The sequence below is a fragment of the Aythya ferina genome (genome assembly GCF_964211825.1).
Source record: "Aythya ferina genome assembly, chromosome: Z".
Classification (NCBI taxonomy): Eukaryota; Metazoa; Chordata; class Aves; order Anseriformes; family Anatidae; genus Aythya; species Aythya ferina.
Genome location: NC_140299.1, coordinates 29,340,645 through 29,363,522, shown reverse-complemented (window position 1 = coordinate 29,363,522; position 22,878 = coordinate 29,340,645). Strand labels below are relative to the sequence as shown.

Genomic DNA, 22,878 nt, shown 5'->3' with positions numbered 1-22,878 from the left:
GGTAAGGATACAACTGTTTCACTACATCTTTGTGGAAAAAAAAAAAACAAAAAAACAAAAAGGAATAGATAATGGGAACAGTTCAAATAAACAAGATCAGCTAAAGAGAATGTAAAACCTCCCTGGGCTTTTCACTGTAGGCCTTGAACTTAAGACGTTATTACCAAATACTGTCACCTTTCACCTCTTTCACCTGATCAATTATTTAATGTTTCACATTTTTAACAGTGCACAGAATGTGTTTGTGATCTTTTTTCATAAATTAGTTATGGATTATATATGTTATACAGAAACGCTCTGAGACAGTGAATGCTTAACTGGCAATTGCCTCTGAAAGTTGTAATGACTCCTGGAAAAACCTGCTCATTCAAAGGGATCTTGTGGCCACCATGCATGGATTCAGCTCACCAGATAGCTTAATGCCTCAGCAGATCCATAGCATGATAAGTGATACTCCTTGGTCTTCTACTGGGTTTTTCAGTACCATACAGAAGAGCTGTGCAGCTAAAGCATGCAGTGTCATTAAATTATATATTTTTTTCTCCTTATTTATTTATGTGATACTTATTTAGTCTTATTCTAACACAGCAGTTCCTCATGTATATATCTCCCAGACTTTCTCCATCATAGAATTTTGCATTGTCTCTGCCAGAAAGTAAATATCACAAATTCATAACTTTGTGAAAGGCAGCCCAAAGGACATTTGTGAAAGTTGTTTATCCTTGGTGGAGATTTGTTTCGAATTGCACAGGAGACAGGGATCTGTGCACAGACTTGCACTTCCAGCTTGGTTCATTTCTACCTGATAAAATTCCTTTTTGACATAGATTGGTCAATTGTGTAATGCTGGTTGAACAGTAGGTTTTAGAGAGCTGTCAAAATACTCTCTCAACTAAGGTTTTCTACAAGATTCCCTCCCATGATATCTAGTTTGAAGGAGATCTTTTCAGGCACTATGCTGAGAAAGGGAACAGGCAATCAGGGTTTCCCTAATCCTGCTGCTATTCATGCATGATTTCTTGCATTTTCACTTATTGCTCTCTCAAAAATAGTTAAGTTAGTAATGGTTGGAAAATTTCAGAATTCTTTTCCTAGTTACAATAAAGAAAAAAGGTTCTACACTTCTCAGATGAAGAAGCAGACTGTATTATACCTCAGCTGTATCCACTCCTAATTTGGGTTGTAGTAGAGGCTAGCAGAGTAGATAAGTCCGTTCTAGGTGTGCAGCATGTTGGAAGTAAGGAAATAAAGACATGGATCATCTGGCCAAAGCAATTGCTGGAACTACCTTGCAGCGTGGCCTGACCAAGGTCCCAACTGAAATGGAAGGGCTCTGCAGAGGAACCTATGCACAGCTAGTGATGATCCTGCAGATGTTGTTCTTCTGCAAGCCTCATGTCGGTGAAAAGGGAATATAAAATCTCTACCTTCATGGGCAGATCTCAATGACTGAATCTTTATGAGCCTTGGTCATTTTATATCACTTTCTAGCAATTCACCTTTTCTTATTCTCTCTTAGAATCTTTTTTGCATAACACATATAAACCTGTACATCTTACAGCAAATGCTTCAGTCCCCCAGGAAAAATAAATAAATAAATAAATAAAATAAAATAAAATAAAATAAAATAAAATAAAATAAAATAAAATAAAATAAAATAAAATAAAAAAATAAATAGTGTTCTTGCTTATTACAGTGCTGCATGCTACTTGCCTGTTCATTGTTTAAATTGTTTTACAGTAAAAGCAGGCTTTTTTTTATTGTGACTACATGTTGATTTTACTGCACTTTACTACACATCAGTGAAACTACTGGCTTGTTTTAAAGTCTTGGGATAAACAAAATTTTATGCCAGCCATCAGATTTAGTGGCAAACACAAATAGAAAACAATGTATTGTGATTTTCTTTTGCTAGTATCGTTGTTTTATTTCATTTTGCAACACATTTCCTTTAATTTGTCAGTATTTGATTTTTTTTTTTTTTGAACCAAGAAACACCACTTAATAAATTTCTTACAGAAAATTAATTCACTTCTTTTTTTCTGTTCTTTTATTCAGAATGATTAATTGATGAGGAGAGAGTTAGCTAAGGAGAGTTAGAAGAATACATCATTGGTATTTCAGCAGGCTATTAGGGCATTAAGCCAGTTACCAACAACTTTGTCTATTATGTGACTATATTAATCTGGTGAAACTGCTCTGTTTTTGAACACCTGCCTTCCGGAGAGCAAACGGATTCTGTCCAGGGCCTACAGTACGAGCCCAGTGCACTTCTGCACCTTTCAAGTTTCAGTTGCCCTTGTTCAAACTTCACTGTTCAAATTTCACTGTTAAAAGTGCAAAAGAGAGAGAATGGAGAGAAAAAGAAGCAAAAGTATTTTCTTTCTTTCAGAGCAGTTGAACATAAGGATATTTTCCCTTATTTATTTTCTATGAAGTCCATTTAAAAGATGTCATTAATGCAAAAAGAATTGCATTCATGGGCTAAGGGTCACTGAGCAGTGCCCATGGCAACTAACAAACTATTCTGCAGAAAAAAAAATGCAGCAAAGAGTAAGTGTTTTAATCCTCAACTTTAATCCCTTTACTTCCTGTTTTCAAAATGAAATATAAATCAGGCTCCATGGAGTGCAGCAATTTTTGCTGAAAGGGGTGCTGGCAAAAAAAAGGATTAGGAATGGTCAGCAGTGTTTAAGGAATTTAACTGCACAAGTTGTTGGAAAACTTTTGATAACACAAGTGATCTGTTCTTTTGAGCGTGGTGAGTGAGAAATAGGAAAACAGACCTTGAAAGCAAGGAGGGCTGGCTGTGGCCATTGTCCCAGGTGCTGCAGTAGGATAAACAAGGCAGAACTTGCAAGGAGGATCTATCCTGGGGATGGGCTGTGCCAGTTTTGTGTGGAGCTCTGCTCTTCAGGAAGCAGGAAACATGGAAAACACCCACATATTCCTCATAGTGGTCTTGCAACTGGTAGTTGTTACAGTCACCAAATAAAAGAATCACAGAGTGGTTAAGGTTGGAAGGGAACTGTGGAGGTTCTGTGGTCCAACCCCCTGCTCAGGCAGGGATAGCTGGAGCAGCTTCCCTCCAGCTATATCAAGGCAGCTTTTGTAGTTCTACAAGGAGGAAGACCCTACAACCTCTCTGGGCAACCTGTGACAGTGCTCCATCACCCACACAGTAAAGCTGTGCTTCCTGAAGTTCAAATGGAACCTTTTGTGTTCCAGCTTGTGCCCATTGACTCTTCTCCTACCACTGGGCACCACTGAAAATTAGCCTGGTTCAGTCCTCTCTGCACCCTCCCTTGAGGTATTCATACACATTGATAAGATCCTCCTAAGCCTTCTCTTCTACAGGCTGAGCAATCTCCACTCTCTCAGACTAATGGGAGAGGTGCTTCAGTCCCTTCAGCATCTTGGTGGCCCTCCACTGGACTCTCTCCAGTATGCCTATGTCTCTCTTGTACTGGGGTGCTCAGAAATGGAAACATTATTGGTACTCCAGGTGTGGCCTCATCAATGTTGAATAGAGGAAAAGGTCACCTTTTTTGTGCATGGAAATTGTTTTCAGGATTAGCTGTTCCATCACCTTCCCAGAGACTGAGGTGATGCTGACCAGCCTGTAGTTCCCAGGGCATTCCTTGCCCTTCTTGAAGGTAGGAGTAGTATTTGCTTTCCTCCAGTTTTCAGGCACTTCTCCCAGTTGCCATGATCAAGTAAAGATTATAGAGTGGCCTTGCATGTCATGGGTACATCCCATCAAAATACATGCAGTTTGAAATGTCAGCAGATTGGTGGTTCACTCGGATGTTAACATTTTTTGTTTCATGTCATGATGTCTCCCTGCACCTGGTTTCTGCCTTGATTTTATAGTCCTGTGAGTTCTGGCAGTGTGATATGTTGGAAAGTACACCAGAAGAAGTGCTATCACCCTTGTTAAATTATACATGTGCCAAAAAAAAAATCAAGATTGTCTCAAAACTCTTGCAACAGCTGTCAGTTCATGCCCATAGCATTTTTTATTATTCGGTTTTCAGTTAGCCAATCCAGCCGCAGCCCAAACACCCTTCAGGTCTTTAAGAGCATCCTCATTGACTGTCCTTCCAGTCTGGAATGTCCATCCCTGCTGTGCAGATTTAGTGCTACTGGAGGTGGGTCCTGGCAGCTGGCCTGCACTGGCAGATACCAATTTTGGAGTCCTACTTACTACTGAAGCAATGAGTGGGCGAGATACTGGCTTCACTAGCAATCCCTGTGTGAGGAAAGCTTAAATCTTCCTGTGTTTTTCCTCCTTGTGCTGCAGAGCTCTGCCCCATCTGCTGATGGTTGTTTGTGAGGCTGCACAGTAAACTGAATAAGGACTTTAACCAAGCCAAGCACATAAACAAAAAACAAACAAAAACAACCAACCAACCAAACAAACAAAGTCTCCCACAGTACATGGGAAGCTATAGGAACTCTGAAATTCAGCATTACCAATCCAACAAACACACCCATCATCATCTAGCAAGGAAACATACTAAATTGACAGCTCACAAATTCATAGGCAGTAGGTGAAACTGTACAGAGATGTCCTAAAGAGTCTTTGGAAGAGTGAAAATCATATTCCTGAAGGCATAATAATTTGGATCTCTTAACAGTAAAGCTGCCAAAGCTTTTTTTTTTTTCTTTTAATTTCTAGTCTTGTTCTATAATCAAGTATTATTTCACACAGACAAGTGTTTCCTTTTGGGAACTGGTGTACTTATGCTCAGTTTCCACAAAATCAAATATTTGACTCTGAAGCCAGTGGTACAGTAAGCAATGTTGCAGAGTATTAAAGGGAATGTGAAATCTAAAAAATCTTTGTTTGTATACACAAATAATTGCGTATATACTATTTACAGATTTTCATGGCACTTTTTGGTAACCTGTGACAAGTATTTGGTTTAACTGAAACATCAGGTGGATGGGTACTTATTTATTTTCCACTTTTTTCCAGTCCTGAAGTGGAAATTTGCCAAGCAGTTCTGTTTTCAATAAGGGAAAGCAAATCACTCTGCAGTACAAGTGGGTTCCTTGTCAAGCTGCATTCACCTGGAAAAGCTATATCTCCAAATCAGTCTGACATAAAGTGGATCAGACTTTTTTCCTGCTTTTTGAATTTCATAGTTCAACTCTAGATTACTGTTCACACGAAAAACAGCGACAAGCCTCTTATAACAGTGAGAAAAAAAGGAAGAAATAGGAATAGTCATAGGTATTGTGTAGGTAGCATTTTTAATAAGGTAGTTGCATGTTTTCAAGTTTGATACAATCTGATATGGGACAAGGAGGGAGGTAATGTGTGTGTGTGTGTGTATACATGCATTTCTGTGGATGCTTTCCGGTCCTATGACTAGAATGAGAAATAAAAGAAAGCAAGATTTGTGAAAATGTGCACTTTTTCCAAGCCAGTAGATGGCAAAACAAGGAGCATCCTTAGGAGCCTTTTACGTTAAAAGGCAGTACTTGAAAATATGCAGGGCAAAATGAACTTGAAAAATTTAGGACATTAGTTTTCAACAGAATTATGACCAAGCAAGCTTTTTTGTTTATCTCAGAAAATGGCCACTTACAACGTATCTCATTTGAACCGTACTTACCTTCCTTATAGTAACGTTGCTGGTTTGATGTTTTCGACCTCTCTTATTTATTTATTTATTTATTTATTTATTTAATCTCAGGTTTCCTTTAGGATTTGTTCAATTTGAAGTTTTTCACCTTACAATGATGTTTTTGGTCTATAGGTCTATATCAATTTAGCAAAGAAATAAGCCAAATTAGTTTCCAAATTAAAATAATACTGATCAAAAGAGAAGTTCTTGTATAACAAAGATACATATATATTTGTTATATATATATATATTATATATATATTCTTTCTATAACAAATATATATTTGTTACATATATAATAAATTTGTTATTATATATATTTGTTAATATATATATTTGTTAATATGTACATGTAACAAAGGTAAAATTCATTTTGTGTCACCCATCTTAACATAACAGTGTTAGCCTCTTACAAGAGTTTAGTGTTTCTAAAACAGAATTTCTTGTTGCCTTATAATTTCTCAAAGTTAACTAGCTATGTAGGTTCCAGTACTTTTGATTTTTAACACAAGAGGCTGTGGTATGTTTTCTTGAGTTAAGGTAGGTCACAAAGATGAAGGCTACTATTGTCTCTGAAGTCAAACATTTGCAGTAAAACTTTGAGTGGAACAAAAGTAACTGTTTCTCATATGGAACCTAACAGTTACACTATCCATATAGGCTAGTTTAATTTCAGTTTTAATTTCAGTTTTAATTTCAATTTCAGGCTAGTTAATTTCTGTTTTCCTGGCCTAGGATTTAATTGAAACAGAATGCAAGAGCAGATAAAAAATTTCTGCATACATATTGGAAAGCAGTGGTAGACAATTAGCAGAATTATGCTATGGCTTTCTAGAAATCCTGCACAGATGATTTACTGGGAGCAGTTATTGAGGAATCCTACAGTGCCTCTTTGCTCCAGAATGTCTACAGCCTCCAGATGCAAGAACTAAGACACTTACTAAATATGAACTTTTACTTTCTATTGTCAACAAGTTTTAGAACTGTGTAAGAAAACATTTGACCTTGACACTGATCTGTGTGAACAAATAGATGATCTAGCAAGAAAACCCATAAAATGTGTTAACACTCTTACATTGCTTGGCTTCATATTGAACTTGTACTTTTCTAGTGGTCACATATTTGTGCTGTCATGATGCTAACAGGACACAACATGGCTCTGAATGTGCAAGAAAATATAAATTTTTGGCTATTCCTTTAAAAAGTTAGTATAATGTATAGGTTGCTGTAGACAGGTCATATTTAGCTCTTCCAATGCCAACTTAACATATGAACAACAAAAACACATGGAAGACTACTGGCTTGTTTCCTGCTTGACAAATACAGCTTAGTAAACTTAATACACAAACAGCTGAATAACAAAGATTCCTCCTTAGCTGTATAGTGAAAAGAAAACCACATTTATAAATCTTTAACACACTTCATCCTGCCTAATGTAGTTTGGAAACAAACTAATCATGTTTGAAAAATTCAAAACTACATCTCTTCTAACCAACAATGTTCATAAACAGATGTTTTCCTTGATGGCATCAGATTTCTACTAAACAGGAGTAATGCTGAAGAAGTGAGCCAGGTTGTACAAAAACATGCAGATCTTAGATAAAACACAGGCTGTTTAGAAAAACATAAAACAAATGATCCTTTCTTTTAAGGAAACATTTTCTTTGGAAGTATGTCATACGTCAAACCAACAGCATGTCTCTGGTCTTGGACTCAAATATAATCACATTGAAAACTGAAGAATGTAGAAATCTTACTCCCTTCTGCTTGTATCATTTAATCTCGGGTAATTATTTAGTTATACCTAAAATGCTAATATAACATTAGAATTTAAATCTAGTTTTCTGAAAGTGATGAACATTAGTTGATTATCGCAAGCGTAAAACAATTATAAATTATGACTGACAGTGGTTTGTTTTGTGTATTAGAAAAAATCACCACATTGTGATAATGGGAAAGGCTCAGATTTCCAAATATAAAACCTGTCAAGTCTTCCATGCAACTGAGCTATTAAAGTTGCAAAATTATCATTTAGAACAAACATTTCACACAGGGAACTTAAAAGCAGGGTGAGCAGTTGATTGTTAACTTTGGGCTAAGTTGCAGCACTCTGAAAATCTCTGTGCTCAGCATGGCAAGATTTTCAGTTACTGATTTCATCATTCAGCAAGGTAACTTTCTAATGTTAGAGTTCTCCCAAATAGATTGGCAAGTTTTCAGTTCTGGTGTGATTGTACTGGTGCTCAGCTGAGTGATCAAGAGGGAAATGTATTGCAGCCATAATGACAGGATTTTTGTGCTGGGATATAATTTATACAGAAGTCAAGCAGAGCATCTACTGTCTTTTACAGCCAGTTGATAACTCTACAGTCTACCTGCAAGTGAAATGCATTATCTTTGGAAGAGGACAAGAAACAGACTGCAGCAGTTAGATCTGGTCAACTATTATTTCAGATTTATAGCTTTTTTTAACTGAAGATAAATTTTTATGGCTGCATTGGATGGTTGGTTTATTTGCTTGTTTTTGATATTGTCTGTCTTTTCATTGTTCTTCAAGTAAGTGTGAAAACTCAGATTTCCCTGCCCTTGACAAAATGTAAAGCACTTGTTTCAATTAAAGCTTTTTGTTAAAGGTGTCTATAAAAATAGGCAAAAACATTTGACTGAGAATTTTTTTTAACCTCAATGTTTTTGTAGGAAAAAAAAAAAAAAAAAAAAAAAAAGAATGCCTTGATCAGATGCAGTTGAACAAGACTGTTGTTTTTTTTGTTGTTGTTGTTTTTGTTTTTTTGCCAGCTGTGTTGCTTCCCAAAAGGTCACAGCTTATGTCAGCCCTGTTAATCATAGAATCATTCAGGTTCGAAAAGACCTCTAAGATCATCTAGTCCAACCTTTAACCCAGTGCTGCCAAGTCCACCATTAAACCACATCACTAAGCTCTAATCTACATGTTTTTGAAGACCTCCAGGGATGGTGACTCAACCATTTTCCTGGGCAGCCAGTTCCAACACTTCACAACACTTTCAGTAAAGATTTTTTTTTGTAATATCCAACCTAAACCTTCCCCGGTGCAACTTAAGGCCATTTCCTTGGTGCTTGGAAGAAGAGACCTATAACCATCCTGCTATAGCCTCATTTGAGGTAATTGTACCATGTGATATGGTCTCCCCTGAGCCTCCTCTTCTCCAGACTAAACAACCCCAGTTCCCTCAGCTGCTCCTCATAGGACTTCTGTTCCAGGCCCTTCACCAGCTTCATAGGCCTTCTCTGGACATGTCCAGAGCATGCACCTCAATGTCCTTCTTGCAGTGAGAGGCCCAAAACTGAACACAACACTCGAGGTGCGGCCTCACCAGAGCCGAGTACAGAGGGAAAATCACTTCCCTAACCCTGCTGGCCACACTGTTTCTTATACAAGCCAGGATGCTGTTGGCCTTCTTGGCCACCCGAGCACACTGCTGACTCATATCCAGCCGCCTATTGACCAATACCCCCAGGTCCCTTTCTGCCAGGTAGCTTTCCAGACATTCTTTTCCTGTCCTGTAGTATTGCATAGGATTGTTGCTCCCCAAGTGCAGGACCCAGCTCTTGGCCTTATTGAACCTCATACAGTTGGCCTTGGCCCATAGGTTCCACCTATCCAGATCCCTCTAGAGCTCTCCTACCCTCAGGCAGATCAATACTTGCATCTAATGGTACAGGCTAATTCCTACCGAGGAAATATCTAAAAAAAAATTGATCAGATGCAGAGCTTTAGACAACAGAGGAAGGAGGACCCAGCATTCACAGCATGGTCACTGTCTCACTCAAGAGATAACAGTAATGGTGTGGAATGGAGTTCCCCAGAAGTTGTGTCTAGTTTGGGAAGCAGCTGTGATTCAATGGCTCCTTCTGCTAAAGCAATATTTACACATTTATGGTCCTACTCTGCTAAGTGGGAGAGTAGAGAAGAGCTCCTCTACCCCTTGCTCCCTACCCTTTCTGATGCTGCAAAAGTAATCACTCTTCAATAGCAACGCACATACATATCACATGCAGTGGAGGAAGGTGAAGTTATGCGCAGCACCTTTTATCCGGTGACAGTTTAAAGACTTATGGTAGTACATTTAGTGGCAATTTGAATTATCAGTATTTGTTTGCAGTTGTACAAATCAGTGTAATACTCTTCAAAAGTCAGATTACAGCTGTCTCGTCCTAGTGTTTGCTTCATGGGTTTTGTTTGGTTTTGTTGTTGATCCTAGTTTTTGTTTGCTTTTAGATTTTGCAAATGCAAAGCAAATCTCCTGAACATTGCAAAAGAGGAAAATGCATGTTACACACTTACACCCAGTTGGCTGTCATTGTTATGCAATGCTTCTAACTAGTGTATAAGTACTTAGCTCACATTTCCTTGCTCTGCTTCATCCATAGCGAGTGCTATTCAATCGTTTAAAAATTTATCATTTTCTTGCTCACAGAAAAAAATGGCATAAGCAAGCAACTTCATACAGGTGACCTCTGTACATTTATATTCTGTGTGACAGAATCCTTATTTTTAATAGAAGTCAGATATTTTCATATATATTTTCTTACTAGATTGCATAGAAATTTAATGTTGTATAATGCCTATGAAAAATAATATTAATAAGAATTTGGATCTGGATATATTTGTCATTTAATTTCATATGCACCACATTTCATGAAAAAGCCATGTTACTCATATGAGCAGTAATAACATAATAAATAATGGACAATTGACATCATAAAACCATAAATGCTATTCTGGAAGAAACATTTGGACGTACAGTGGTGTGTAAGTATGGATAATAAATGAAAAGTGTTCAGCAGCTTTCTCCCTGTCTCTCCTTCTCCCTTTCTCTCTTTCTCGTTTCTTTCCTCCCTTTCCTCACCATTCTCCCATCCCTGCTGCCCAGTATGATTTAGATAAGTTCCAACACAACAAATATACCTCACAAAGTTAATTTACCTTCAGATTTAATGATGACTCACTCAATTTTTTAACAGAAAGAAGAACATGCAGCATGCACATATGCATATAATCTCTGTGTTACAATCACCACACCTCTGGTGCTTATGATGTGTAAGACCAACTCTCCATTCTCTTGCAACAGTTTTATGCTTCTGCATGTCATCAGAAGTCATTTTAATGAGTATCAGGATCTTGTAGCATAGTAATGGGTCTTTCTGCATTGAGAATCATTCCCTTTTACTCTTATTTCTTCATTTCTAAATACAGGATGGGCAGAAATTCCTCTTCTTGTTTTCCTTCCTCCCCTTAGGAGTTTGCTAGAGGTGCTGAGTTATATTCCAGTTACTTTTATCTGCTCAATTTTCATGGCACCAAAGGGAAGAAGAAGCCTGTTGTATCTGTAATGTTTTCATCTTGGGAGTCTGATGCATGAGTACATGAAGTCCTCCAGCTCTAAGTGAGGCTTCTCTCCATCATGCTGCTTCGCTAAGAATTCTCTGTTCATCATCTTGGGTGACAAGACAAGATACCTATCTGCATCTCAGCCACTGTGGTGCCCCACTTGCATATATTCACAGACCCTGCTTTTTCATACTTCTAAATGCATACACTAACTTATGAGCTGAGACAGCTGTGAGGAACAGGCAAATTTTTTATGTATGTGACTGTAACATGAAGCAGGGTGTTGAGACATGCATCAGTGCCAGCAGCCTGCAGCAGCATCCATCTGCCAGAAACTTTATGCTGCAGTTTTACATGACAGTTAGAACAGCTCCACGGCAGGCCACTGCAGCAAGTCTCCTTTTTTCTTCTTTTGTTTTAAATAGTATTATAGCCTCAGGGTGAGCCCATTCATCCATTTTTATTCAAAGGAAAACTCTTCCTGTTAATTTATCACAGAATCACAGAATCTCTAGGTTGGAAGAGACCTCAAGATCATCGAGTCCAACCTATAACCTAACACTAACAAGTCCTCCACTAAACCATATCCCTAAGCTCTACATCTAAACGTCTTTTAAAGACCTCCAGGGATGGTGACTCCACCACTTCCCTGGGCAGCCTGTTCCAATGTCTAACAACCCTTTCAATAAAGAAGTTCTTCCTAACATCTAACCTAAAACTCCCTTGGCGCAACTTAAGCCGATTCCCCCTCGTCCTGTCACCAGGCACATGGGAGAACAGACCAACCCCCACCTCGCTACAGCCTCCCTTGAGGTACCTATAGAGAGCGATAAGGTCGCCCCTGAGCCTCCTCTTCTCCAGGAAAGAATTGCTATTTATTAATTGCTTGCAGAATTACTTTTTTTTGCCAGATCAAACAGATAAACAGACTTGCTCTTTATGGCTAAAGTACTGTGCAAGTGACTAGGATGTGTGGCATTGTGTAGCTGGTAAACTGTCCCTTTTGACAGCACTCATTTTCAGATCAGTTCAGCCATATTATAAAACAAATGTGATTCTAGTCAGGTTAACAACTTGGTCTTGCGACAGCTTTGATCCATATGAAGTGGTGCCACTTCCATCCTGACCATCCTGAGTCATATCACTGCTCGTTGCTCATTCCCAGTACCTCATTTCCACTGCCACTGCCGAAGATGCTTTTCTCATCCTTCAGAGAGCTAGTTAAGGACACCAAACCAGCAGGAAAATGTCTCTATTTTTTTTTATAGTACTACTCTGCTGATACAAGAAATTACAGACATTTGATAAGTCTCCATTATCCATGAATCGGGCAATTCTATCCTTTGCAGCGTATGGCAAGAGAACACATGTAAGTTCATCTGTCCAAGGTCCTACCTGTACAAGTAGCCCTTTTCCTGAGTATACATGTAGTCTTATCAAGCATGAGGAAGTTTCCTTCACAAGATTTGAGAAATACCTACTGTAGTGCTGTAGTGGAAAGATATTTACCATGATGTAAAAGACATTCTTCATATGGTCAGTTCCTTTATCTAACTCCTCAACATTCCTTTATTACAATTTTTCAATGTCTTTGAGTATTTTGTGTTTTATTTCCTTTTTTTTTTTTTTTTTTTAATCTCTTGTGTTTCAGTTGAGATCAAGCTCAGAGCTTGGCCAGGACATCCTGAATGACTGCCTCACAATCCAGCCCCTCCAGCCAGCCCCATCACCACATGATGTTGCGGATAATACCATGGGACACTCCCCAGGGCCTATGCATGATATTTACTCAGGTATAGAAAAAGATAGAAAAACAGCCTGATATATTATTGCTTGTCTGGGATTATGGATGATTTTGTAAAGTATTCTAAATTTCATATCTATCATATGAGAATAACAGAATCTGCAAAATAATCTGGAAAGATTTTAAAGAGATTTTTTTTTTTGAAGGGAAGGGGGAAAAATTATTTTGTCCATGAAAAAGACCTACCACAATCAAGAAAAAAAATATCTCTATAGGCATTTGACTTATAGCAATTCCCTTCTACAAGTGATGTCTACTTGTAGACATCTTGAATTCATTAACCTTCATTTAGTTTTAAAGAGGATGTTATTCCTGTTCATTATGCTTCTATCACATATCAATTTTCTAATAGATTTATATCAGTGAACTTAAATGCTGTTATAAACTTTCATATTATGATTATAAATACAACAATAAACACATTTGTGCTATAAATGTGATAATCCTATTTTTATTGTTTCAGTTAAATACTTGAGACTTTCATATTACTATATCTAAATCTATAATACCTGGCTAAATGTGCTATTCATGTTTCAGCTAAATATAAAACACTTGAGAAATCATGAGTGAAAATATATCTCAAACTTCAAGACCAGGCAGGATGTTTATATTTTTATGGAGTATTGTAGTAGTTGTGAAAACATCTGTTTTTAACTGTTGAACAGAATGCATTGCATCATCTAGTAGTCCAACTTTTAATTGAGAACCAGATGTAGGAAGTGAGAGGATTGGCTGAATGATATGTGGAGTGCTGAAAATGACATTATATAAAGTGAGCACTTTAATAAGAGGTTTACTTTACTGAGAGGCTTGGAAACTTTTTGTCAAGGATGCCATGAACTACATGTGTTGATGTAGGCTTCTATGACAAAAATCAGGAAAATTAAAGTTGTCTGTTAAAGTTGTGATATCATAATTTATGCATTAGCTGGCATTACTAGTAGGCTGTTAACCTTTACATGCCTTCATCTGATTACTGTCTGAGTACAGCACCTGCTATCTGAGAGCTAAAGGAAAGTTCAGATTTTAAAGACCTGTTGGTTACCATGGAACCTCTAGTGACATGGTAGTGGTTATATTTGCTTAGTTTGAGATTTGCTTACTTTGCTTCCCACTTTGAGATGAAGTTAGATGGTGAGAAATGTTTATATTAAAACAAAAATAAAAATTTACTGGCATTACCCAGTGTGATGCAAACCTGAGAGTTAGAGAAGAAAAGATTCAGCTTTTCCTTTCTCTTTTTCCTATCAGGTGATTAAGTAGCGTGGAAGCTAGGTGGGGACAGTATGTCAGACAAGTGCAGTACCTACATCTGAGACCAGCTTTTCAGAAATTGAAGACATTCTCACAGAAGTTTTTTATTATAATCCATGTAGCCCTGAGGTCCTTTAGAATTCAGCTTTCCAGACTATGATTCAGAGTTAAAACTCATGCTTCTGGGTGAATCTGAACCTAGGCTGATAGCACCTTGAATTAACTGCTGCCCCATGACTTGTCAAGATCCTATGCCAAGTGAAGCAACCATTTCCAGCCAGCTCCTAGCTGACAGTTGTCTGTAGTCCTGATGTCCCATAGACAAATTCTGAGACTGTGTCATACTTTTTGTGATCTCATTCGTGCCTTGCCTTTTAATAGTTAGGGTTAACACAACACTACCAACTGTCAAGACTCTTTGATATATCTTTTTTTTCTTTTTTTTTCTTTTTTTCTTTTTTTTTTTTCTTGCTTGGCATTGCTTCTATTGTGAAGCAATTTTCGTACTATTAATCGACACACTGTTTTCATCATTAATTTCTCTGTAAGTAATAAACTGTTTTCCTTTACACATGTTAAGAGCTATATATAACTTAGCAAATTTCTTCTAGTCTTATTTTCATACTACAGAGAAGATAGTAGTGTTGTTTTACATGTTAGCTTTGGGCATTTTATCTTGAATCCATGTCACTTCATTTTGACAACAGCCTGATGCAGTTGAAAGTAATTGTTTCATTAAGCACTCATCAGATCTGCTACATAATAATGTATTATATGGCAAAGCTAGATAGCTCCAAATGGCTACATAGAAATTATTCATGCCCCTAAGCATGAAAAGCAAAACATGAAAGCTTGTGTGCTTGCTTAGAAAATTTACCCTTCCATCTTCTCTGAAAGTAATGTCTCTTTTAAATATAAAGAAAAAACTTTGAGACTTTTCTGAACAATAAGGCATGTAACTTTTTTACAGGGAACTGATAGAATGTATATCAGCTGACTTGCCTGTGCTGCTTTTTAAGTAGAAATGCAAACGGATTTCCATTCTTCCAAAGCATTTAAATCAAAATTTTCTTACTTACTGGCTGCTTTTCTTATCATTTAAGCACATTTAAAGCAAAGGTAGGCTTTCTCCTTTCCTATGAGATCTACAGAATAGATGTTTGGAAACAAACTATTAGAAATATGTAAGAGATAATGAAAGTAGACAATTAGATGCCAGTCCATTTCTACTTACAAAAGTGCAACAATGCCTACTGTGATCTTTGTTCCCCAGAACCAGAACCTCTGTTCAGGTACAGAATATATGAACACAGATATATTTAAAAGAAAATACAATGATAATCTTCTTCATTACATAACTTAAGACTGCGTAATGCTTGTCTGATCTTGTGGCCTTTGTGATTTCGTAACAGAAATCTGAACTGAGTGTAATCTTATTAATGCAGTGAGGTAACATGAGTAATCTTTTGATAACAATAAGCACAAAATTACTGAAAATACAGCCAACATTAAATCAATTTGTCTTTATAGAATGCTATATAGAAATAGCCTCATCTTTTTTTAAGAAAATAAAATTAATATCCAAAAGCATATGGTTATAAAGACATGCTTACATGAGGCATAATTTTAAGTAATCACACTTTATCGCCTTTCTGAGTGGCAACAATTATCTGAGTTTTGTGATGGAAATAAAATTTAATTCAAACTAATTAAACTAATTAAAGATGTGATCCTGAATATACATAAACGTATCCTTAGTTATCCTCACAAGAGTAGGTCTATTGAAGTCAGTGAGCCTTACATATTAACAGGTATAAAGTTAAGCAGCTATACATACTCTTCTATGGATAAGCATAATATTTTGTAAAACAGAAATTCAGAAAGTCCGTTCCTAATAAAATGCAAAAATTATGGTGGAATGTAGGGTTTTGTTTTTAAGAATACTTAGGCTTACTCGGGTGTGAAGATCTTCAGAGTGAAGATCTGAGCGATTCAGTAATAATAACACATAAATGAAGATCTTTCTACTGTGAACTCATTATTGGCATACTTAGTATACTGCAGTATAAAATCCTTAAGGCTGAAAGAATCACAAATTATGCAGTACATTTTTTTTATATTTTTATAGAGCTGTTCAGTTAGAACTTGGCCATTCCATATTAAAATTAAATAGGAATGTGCCATATATAAATAGTTACTGACTATCACACTCCGATTTGCCCTGAAGCAAGCAAATGATGTTACTATAGCTTCTCAAGTGTATGATTTTGTTTTTAAGTTGGAAATTCAAATTTGATTGGGAAATGTACTAAAGGTTTTGCAATGAGTTTCTAACTATATTTTAAATAATGTCTTATACTCCAGTACCATGAAATTTCCACCTAAATACTTTCATACCTGTGACTTGAGAAAATCATTACTTAAATACCATTTATTTGTGTGGGTTACTCCCACTCCTACCCCCCAAAGAAATTATAAAGAGCTAGGTGCTCTACACATGTAATAAGTAAGAATCCTTTCCCAAAGGAATTTCTATCTAAGGTAATGATAGGCAGTAGATAGATTCAACAGGCAGGTAGAGAATAGAGGAGGTATACAGGGAAAATGAAATAATTTTATAAATTCTTCCAGTGTGGGAGTTCCCTAACCATTAAGGAACAGCGTGTGAGATTTCTGAGGGGAATGTAGTCTGTTAAAGCCAATAACACTGGCATTGGATAGCTCAGTACTGGAAGAAAAGAAGAATGTAAAAGAACAACTGAGACACGAATGGTCGTTACAACAAAAAACGGTTGTCTTTGATGCATAAGGAATGCAGAAGAGGAGGTGATGTATAGTGACCAACAATTAAGGGGATCTCTATTGTCACCTTTTTGACTGAATTTAAGTATAGCATATGTATTCAGAATTCTTAATATGTGTAATATACTACCAGGTAGGACCATACACAAATTACAGTGGATGGAAAAGTGTTAATGTTATTTTTGTACCTATTTTAATGAAGATATTTTATTTCCCATCAGATTCCCTCTACTCTCCAGTTTTACTTCTGAGTTTATACTTTTCATTTTGAGAGAGCTGAATGGTTTTTCAAAAATTGGAATGATTGAGTTTACATTGTGAAAGAGAGAACGTTCACTGATGAATTGGCATAAACAGCGTAAGCAACAAAGCAGATGCACTTTTTCTAGTTCTGTTCTTCAAGATGAGATGGAACTTAGGAAACTGCAGTCCTCTGAAACAAAGAATCTGTCTTGAAAAGTGAGGATATGATGTACGGCAGGAAGAACCTTAAATCTAAATTCTGATGCCATGGCAGGAAGAACCTTAAATCCCAATCCAGACCTTACTTCATTGCTTCAGGGATTTCACCATTTCTTAATCACAGATAAGAAAATTATGAAAGTTTCCAGTATGTCCACCTTTTTTAGCTAATGATCAGTCCAAGTCCCCATCATTGCAAGGACGAGGCAAAAAGGCTATACTAAATGTTTGTCATGAACACCTCAGAGATCAAATAATGTTCAAAAATTACAACCACAAGACTTTCCTTATTTGTATTGTAGTCAGCTTTGGGAATAGCAATTCGGAGGCTTTTAGCAAAGGACCATTTTAATATTTTTGTCAGTGGTCGCTAAGTTAACTCTAAGTTAACTCTGATATTTTAATTGACTCGGTTAGTAATCCTCTGATGGCTTGTTAATTTTCCTTCTGGTTTTCTAAGCTGTTAAGTAGAGAAAAAGAGTCTTAGTAAACTGTGTGGTGTCTCAGGACAATATTTATTTGTGAAGGATCTTTATCACAAAACCACTATGTGTTCTAAGTGTTTACTTTTCTAAGTATTTAAGGTAAGTTGTCCCAAAAGAAATTGATTGGTTAAACAGGTCTCCAAATTACAAGACTGGATTTATGTACCAGGGGCTTCCCTACACTTGTTTGCTTCTTCTACCCAAGTATATTGAGGAGATAGTCTAAATACTCCAGCTTTCTGAGTGCCTCCTATACTTGGGTGCTTTCTATATCTCTGATCTGTCTACAGAACATCTGGAGAAGGATTCAGAGACCTTCAGTGCTGATGGTCCATACATTGGACCTACTTTGGAGACAGGTTTATCTTGTACTGTAATTTTGACTTCTGCTCTCTCTTTTAATGCACAGTAGCCGGTTAAGTCCCATGGATGCTGGAATCTTCAGATTCTCAGAAACCTTCCTGTGCAGGTTTATTAGAGCACAGGAGGCATGTTTTACATTTGCTGGGCTTACCACATAAGGATCAGCACAGCACATGCACAAATTTCTGTCCAGAAAATCACATAGAGAAGTATGTGTAGGGGAGAAAAAAGGGAGGAATATATGAAAGGGATGCTCCAAAGTGCAAAAAGCATTTCAGATTCTTTCTTCTGTGCACTACCAAATTCCTTGTTCACAAGAACAGCATAAATGTTCCTGGAAGAACTAGAAAGTTAAATACAGTAATTAAAAAAGCCAATCTTGCAAATTAATAAGTATGTAATTTTAATCGGCTCTGAGCTATGAAATGAAATCTTCACACTGTTATTCCTGTATGGTCTGATTCTCAGACCTCCAAATTCATGGTGGCAGTGGTAAGAGGAGAAGTGTTTTGGGGGTAGAAATTGACAGAGTTCTTATTTGGTAGTACTAAATCCAAGCTAGTAAATTATACCATGGTTGATAATTTGCAAAGAGAAGTGTGATTATTCTTGTTTTAAAAATGTTCCATGAAATTATAGGTTTCTGGCTCCATAGAAAATAAAAATAAAAAATTAAGCATTGGATTCGGAAACTTTTAATGTGAAGCTTCTGTGAGATTTTTTAGAGGAACCTTATTCAGAGCCTGCTTTTTCTGTCTTATCCACCTAATTTATTCCTATATATATGAGAATTCATGTGAGTTTAGCTTCTCATAAAGAAAATATCTTTACAGAGGTATTCTCTTGGAAATTAATTATGTTTTGTTAAATGAGTTTGTGATGGGACTCCAGAAATGAAAACTTGACCCCCTCCTTCTCTGTGGCTGTAATTGATTGATCTTTGTGGCTATAATCCAGCCCAAGGCTCATAGTCAGGATGAATGCATCTTTAAATCATGATGCGGCTTGAGCTATGGAAGGCACACAGAGGAACAGTAGCCACAATTCTTTGTGGTTTTGTGGTGGTTTTTGTTTGTTTGTTTGTTTTGTTTTTTGGTTTGTTTGTTTGTTTTGTTTTGTTTTGTTTTGTTTTACATGAATGTCTTACCTGCTTCTCTGATCTCTGTCATAGTTAGCTCTTATTTTACACTCCGATCATCAGAAACAGAAACAAATGCAGAATTCCTGGGAAACATATCCAAAAGGTACTACTGTAGTAGATAGGCTATGATGGTGGATGTTTCAGTGGGCATTGGGTTGCTCTGTTTTAGAAAAAGAAGCTTCTGCAGATGGCAGGTGGTTGCCCATTCCTGGCTGCAGGTAGCCTTTTCCAAAGGGCAGAGTTACCAGATCTCTGGCAGTGCTGAGGGAACCTGTGTTACCACAACAGCCTGGTCTAGCCAGAAACATGCAGTCACAACTTAGAAAGTACCTGCCTGAAATCCTCACCTTCAGCTAGGACAGGGAAGAACAACTGCCACCTTAGGCTGGAAACCCATTTATAGTCCAGCCTTTTCACTCCTTATCTACCACAGTCTTGAAATAAATTGTTTTTAACATTAAGATCACAGTACTGGAAAAATCAAGTTGTTGTATTTTCTTGCACATTTCTCATTGAAAAAAATGCAGGTTACTCCATATTTTCTATATCAAGGAGTAATTAAAATTCTCTCTTCTTTTACTTAGATAAACAGTTTATTTTGAATATACTGCTTTATGTTAAATAGTCTCTCTACTTATTCCGTCAGAACGTAAATTTATTTTTCAATATTTTCTCCCATGCTGCATGTAAGCATGAAATGGTAACTTCTAAAGAGCATTCTTTTCGTTCCCTCTGCATTCATCTTGATGCTACTCCAAGAGACAGAAGTGAAGAGAGCAGTTTTAGGGGTGCAAGATGAAAGTAAAAAACAAGCAAAAAAAAGCTATTTTCTGCTTATCTTAGAGAGGTTCTTTCCCAGTCCTTTCTTACTGAGTTACCTCTCTGGCTTAAAGTATCTTTCATATCACTGTGGGATCTGCATCCTCTGTGTCTTTCCAAGATTTGGGAAAGGCCTTCAACTGTTAGATGTCTGATGTCACTTGCATTGTCATTGGGAGGCTCTGGCCAAAATAAGATTTAACAAACAGCAGGGGCTAGTGCAGAGGGCAGCCATAGGTGTTTTTGTTGGCCAACTTGCCACATGGTAGGCCAGTCTCCGTTTCTCCAGCTTTGCCCAACAGTGTGGCTAATGCCTACTTTCCCTAAATTTTAACAGTCTGTATTAGATATTTTTACTCAAAATCTTTTGTCCATCTCCACCATTTTCTGTCATCTCCACCGGCTGAAACATTTCCAGGACTGCCCTGTAATGAGGTTACAGTATAATTACACTCTTGAAACTTTCCTTAACTCTGCTGTAGCCTGTTGAGTACTCAGTGTCACATAGGTTGGCTAATGAGGAGGAACAGAAGCATTACAAAGATATGCTGAGGACTCAGGAAATGAGATGAACTTCTCAACGTTTTGATCTTGGACACCAACATTCAAAATTGTTACCTGAGAAGTCATTTTCTTGCAGAGGGGTTTGTGGTGGGGTTAGTCCTAAATCAGTGTTTGTTCTACAGCATCCATGCAGGTATTTTAGCCATAGGAAGACCTGTTATGAGTTCACCTTTTGGCAAACTGATTTAAATTTTAGGATTTTGTGAATAAAATTGAATCATTAGCTCCAACATACTCACTAGCATAATGTAAGCTTTACAGATTTAATTTTATACTATAAACTAGGCCTAAACAAAACTTATTTTTAGAAAACAACACAAAAAGGAGGACTAAGGAGAATCTCTGTCCTTTACTGGATGCGGGGGGAAACCTAGTTACAAAAATGAGGAAAAGGCTGAGGTGCTCAATGCCTTCTTTGCCTCAGTCTTCAGCGGCCATACCAGTTGTCCTCTGGATACCCAGTACACTGAGCTGGTGGAAGGGGATGGGGAGCAGGATGTGGCCCTCACTATCCATGAAGAAATGGTTGGCGACCTGGTACAGCACTTGGATGTGCACAAGTCGATGGGGCCAGATGGGATCCACCCAAGGGTACTGAGAGAACTGGCAGAGGAGCTGGCCAAGCCACTGTCCATCATTTATCAGCAGTCCTGGCTATCAGCAGTCCTGGCTATCAGTCCCAGTTGACTGGCAGCTAGCAAACGTGACGCCCATCTACAAGAAGGGCCGGAGGGCAGACCCGGGGAAATATAGGCCTGTCAATTTGACCTCAGTGCCAGGGAAGCTCATGGAGCAAATTATTTTGAGTGTCATCACACGGCACTTGCAGGGCAAGCAGGCAATCAGGCCAAGTCATGCAACTTGACGAACCTGATCTCCTTCTATGACAAAGTGACGCGCTTGGTGGATGAGGGAAAGGCTGTGGATGTGGTCTACCTTGACTTCAGTAAGGCTTTTGACACCGTCTCCCACAGCATTCTCCTCAAGAAACTGGCTGCTCTTGGCTTGGACTGGCACACGCTTTGTTGGGTTAGAAACTGGCTGGATAGCCGGGCCCAAAGAGTCGTGGTAACTGGAGTGAAGTCCAGTTGGAGGCCAGTCACTAGTGGCGTCCCCCAGGGCTCGGTGCTGGGGCCGGTCGTCTTTAATATGTTCATTGATGATCTGGATGAGGGCATTGAGTGCACCCTGAGTAAGTTTGCAGATGACACCAAGCTAGGTGCATGTGTCGATCTGCTTGAGGGTAGGAAAGCTCTGCAGGAGGATCTGGATAGGCTGCACCGATGGGCTGAGGTCAACTGCATGAAGTTTAACAAGGCCAAGTGCCAGGTCCTCCACCTGGGATGCAATAACCCCAAGCAGAGCTACAGGCTGGGAGATGAGTGGTTGGAGAGCTGCCAGGCAGAGAAGGACCTGGGAGTGATGGTGGATAGTCGGCTGAATATGAGCCAGCAGTGTGCTCAGGTGGCCAAGAAGGCCAACAGCATCCTGGCTTGCATCAGAAACAGTGTGACCAGCAGGGCTAGGGAGGTGATCGTTCCCCTGTACTTGGCTCTGGTGAGGCTGCACCTCGAGTACTGTGTTCAGTTTTGAGCTCCTCGCTACAAGAAGGACATGGAGGTGCTTGAGCGGGTGCAGAGAAGGGCGACGAAGCTGGTGAGGGGCCTGGAGAACAAGTCCTACGAGGAGCGGCTGAGGGAGCTGGGGTTGTTCAGCCTGGAGAAAAGGAGGCTCAGGGGCGACCTTATTGCTCTCTACAGATACCTTAAAGGAGGCTGTAGAGAGGTGGGGGTTGGTCTGTTCTCCCATGTGCCTGGTGACAGGACGAGGGGGAATCGGCTTAAGTTGCGCCAGGGGAGTTTTAGGTTGGATGTTAGGAAGAACTTCTTTACCGAAAGGGTTGTTAGACATTGGAACAGGCTGCCCAGGGAAGTGGTGGAGTCACCATCCCTGGAGGTCTTTAAAAGACGTTTAGATGTAGAGCTTAGGGATATGGTTTAGTGGGGACTGTTAGTGTTAGGTTAGAGGTTGGACTCGATGATCTTGAGGTCTCTTCCAACCTAGAGATTCTGTGATTCTGTGATATGACAAGCAGTGACAGCTCATTTTCATGTTGTAGACAGCCTACAGGCTGTAACAGGGCTCATAAAATATTCAGGAATATTTATTTGGCTATT

The 22,878-nt window shown here is 38.3% G+C and overlaps 1 protein-coding gene across 7 annotated transcripts in view; it reads left to right on the top strand.

Moving 5' to 3' along the window:
* Window positions 1-22,878, top strand: part of GLIS3 (GLIS family zinc finger 3) — a 176,104-nt gene that overhangs the window by 131,656 nt on the left and 21,570 nt on the right. For all 7 annotated transcript variants that reach the window (XM_084504142.1, XM_084504138.1, XM_084504139.1 and 4 more), the window contains one exon: window positions 12,659-12,800. In XM_084504142.1, coding sequence (XP_084360268.1) covers window positions 12,659-12,800 — 142 coding nt within the window. The remainder of the gene's footprint in view (window positions 1-12,658; window positions 12,801-22,878) is intronic.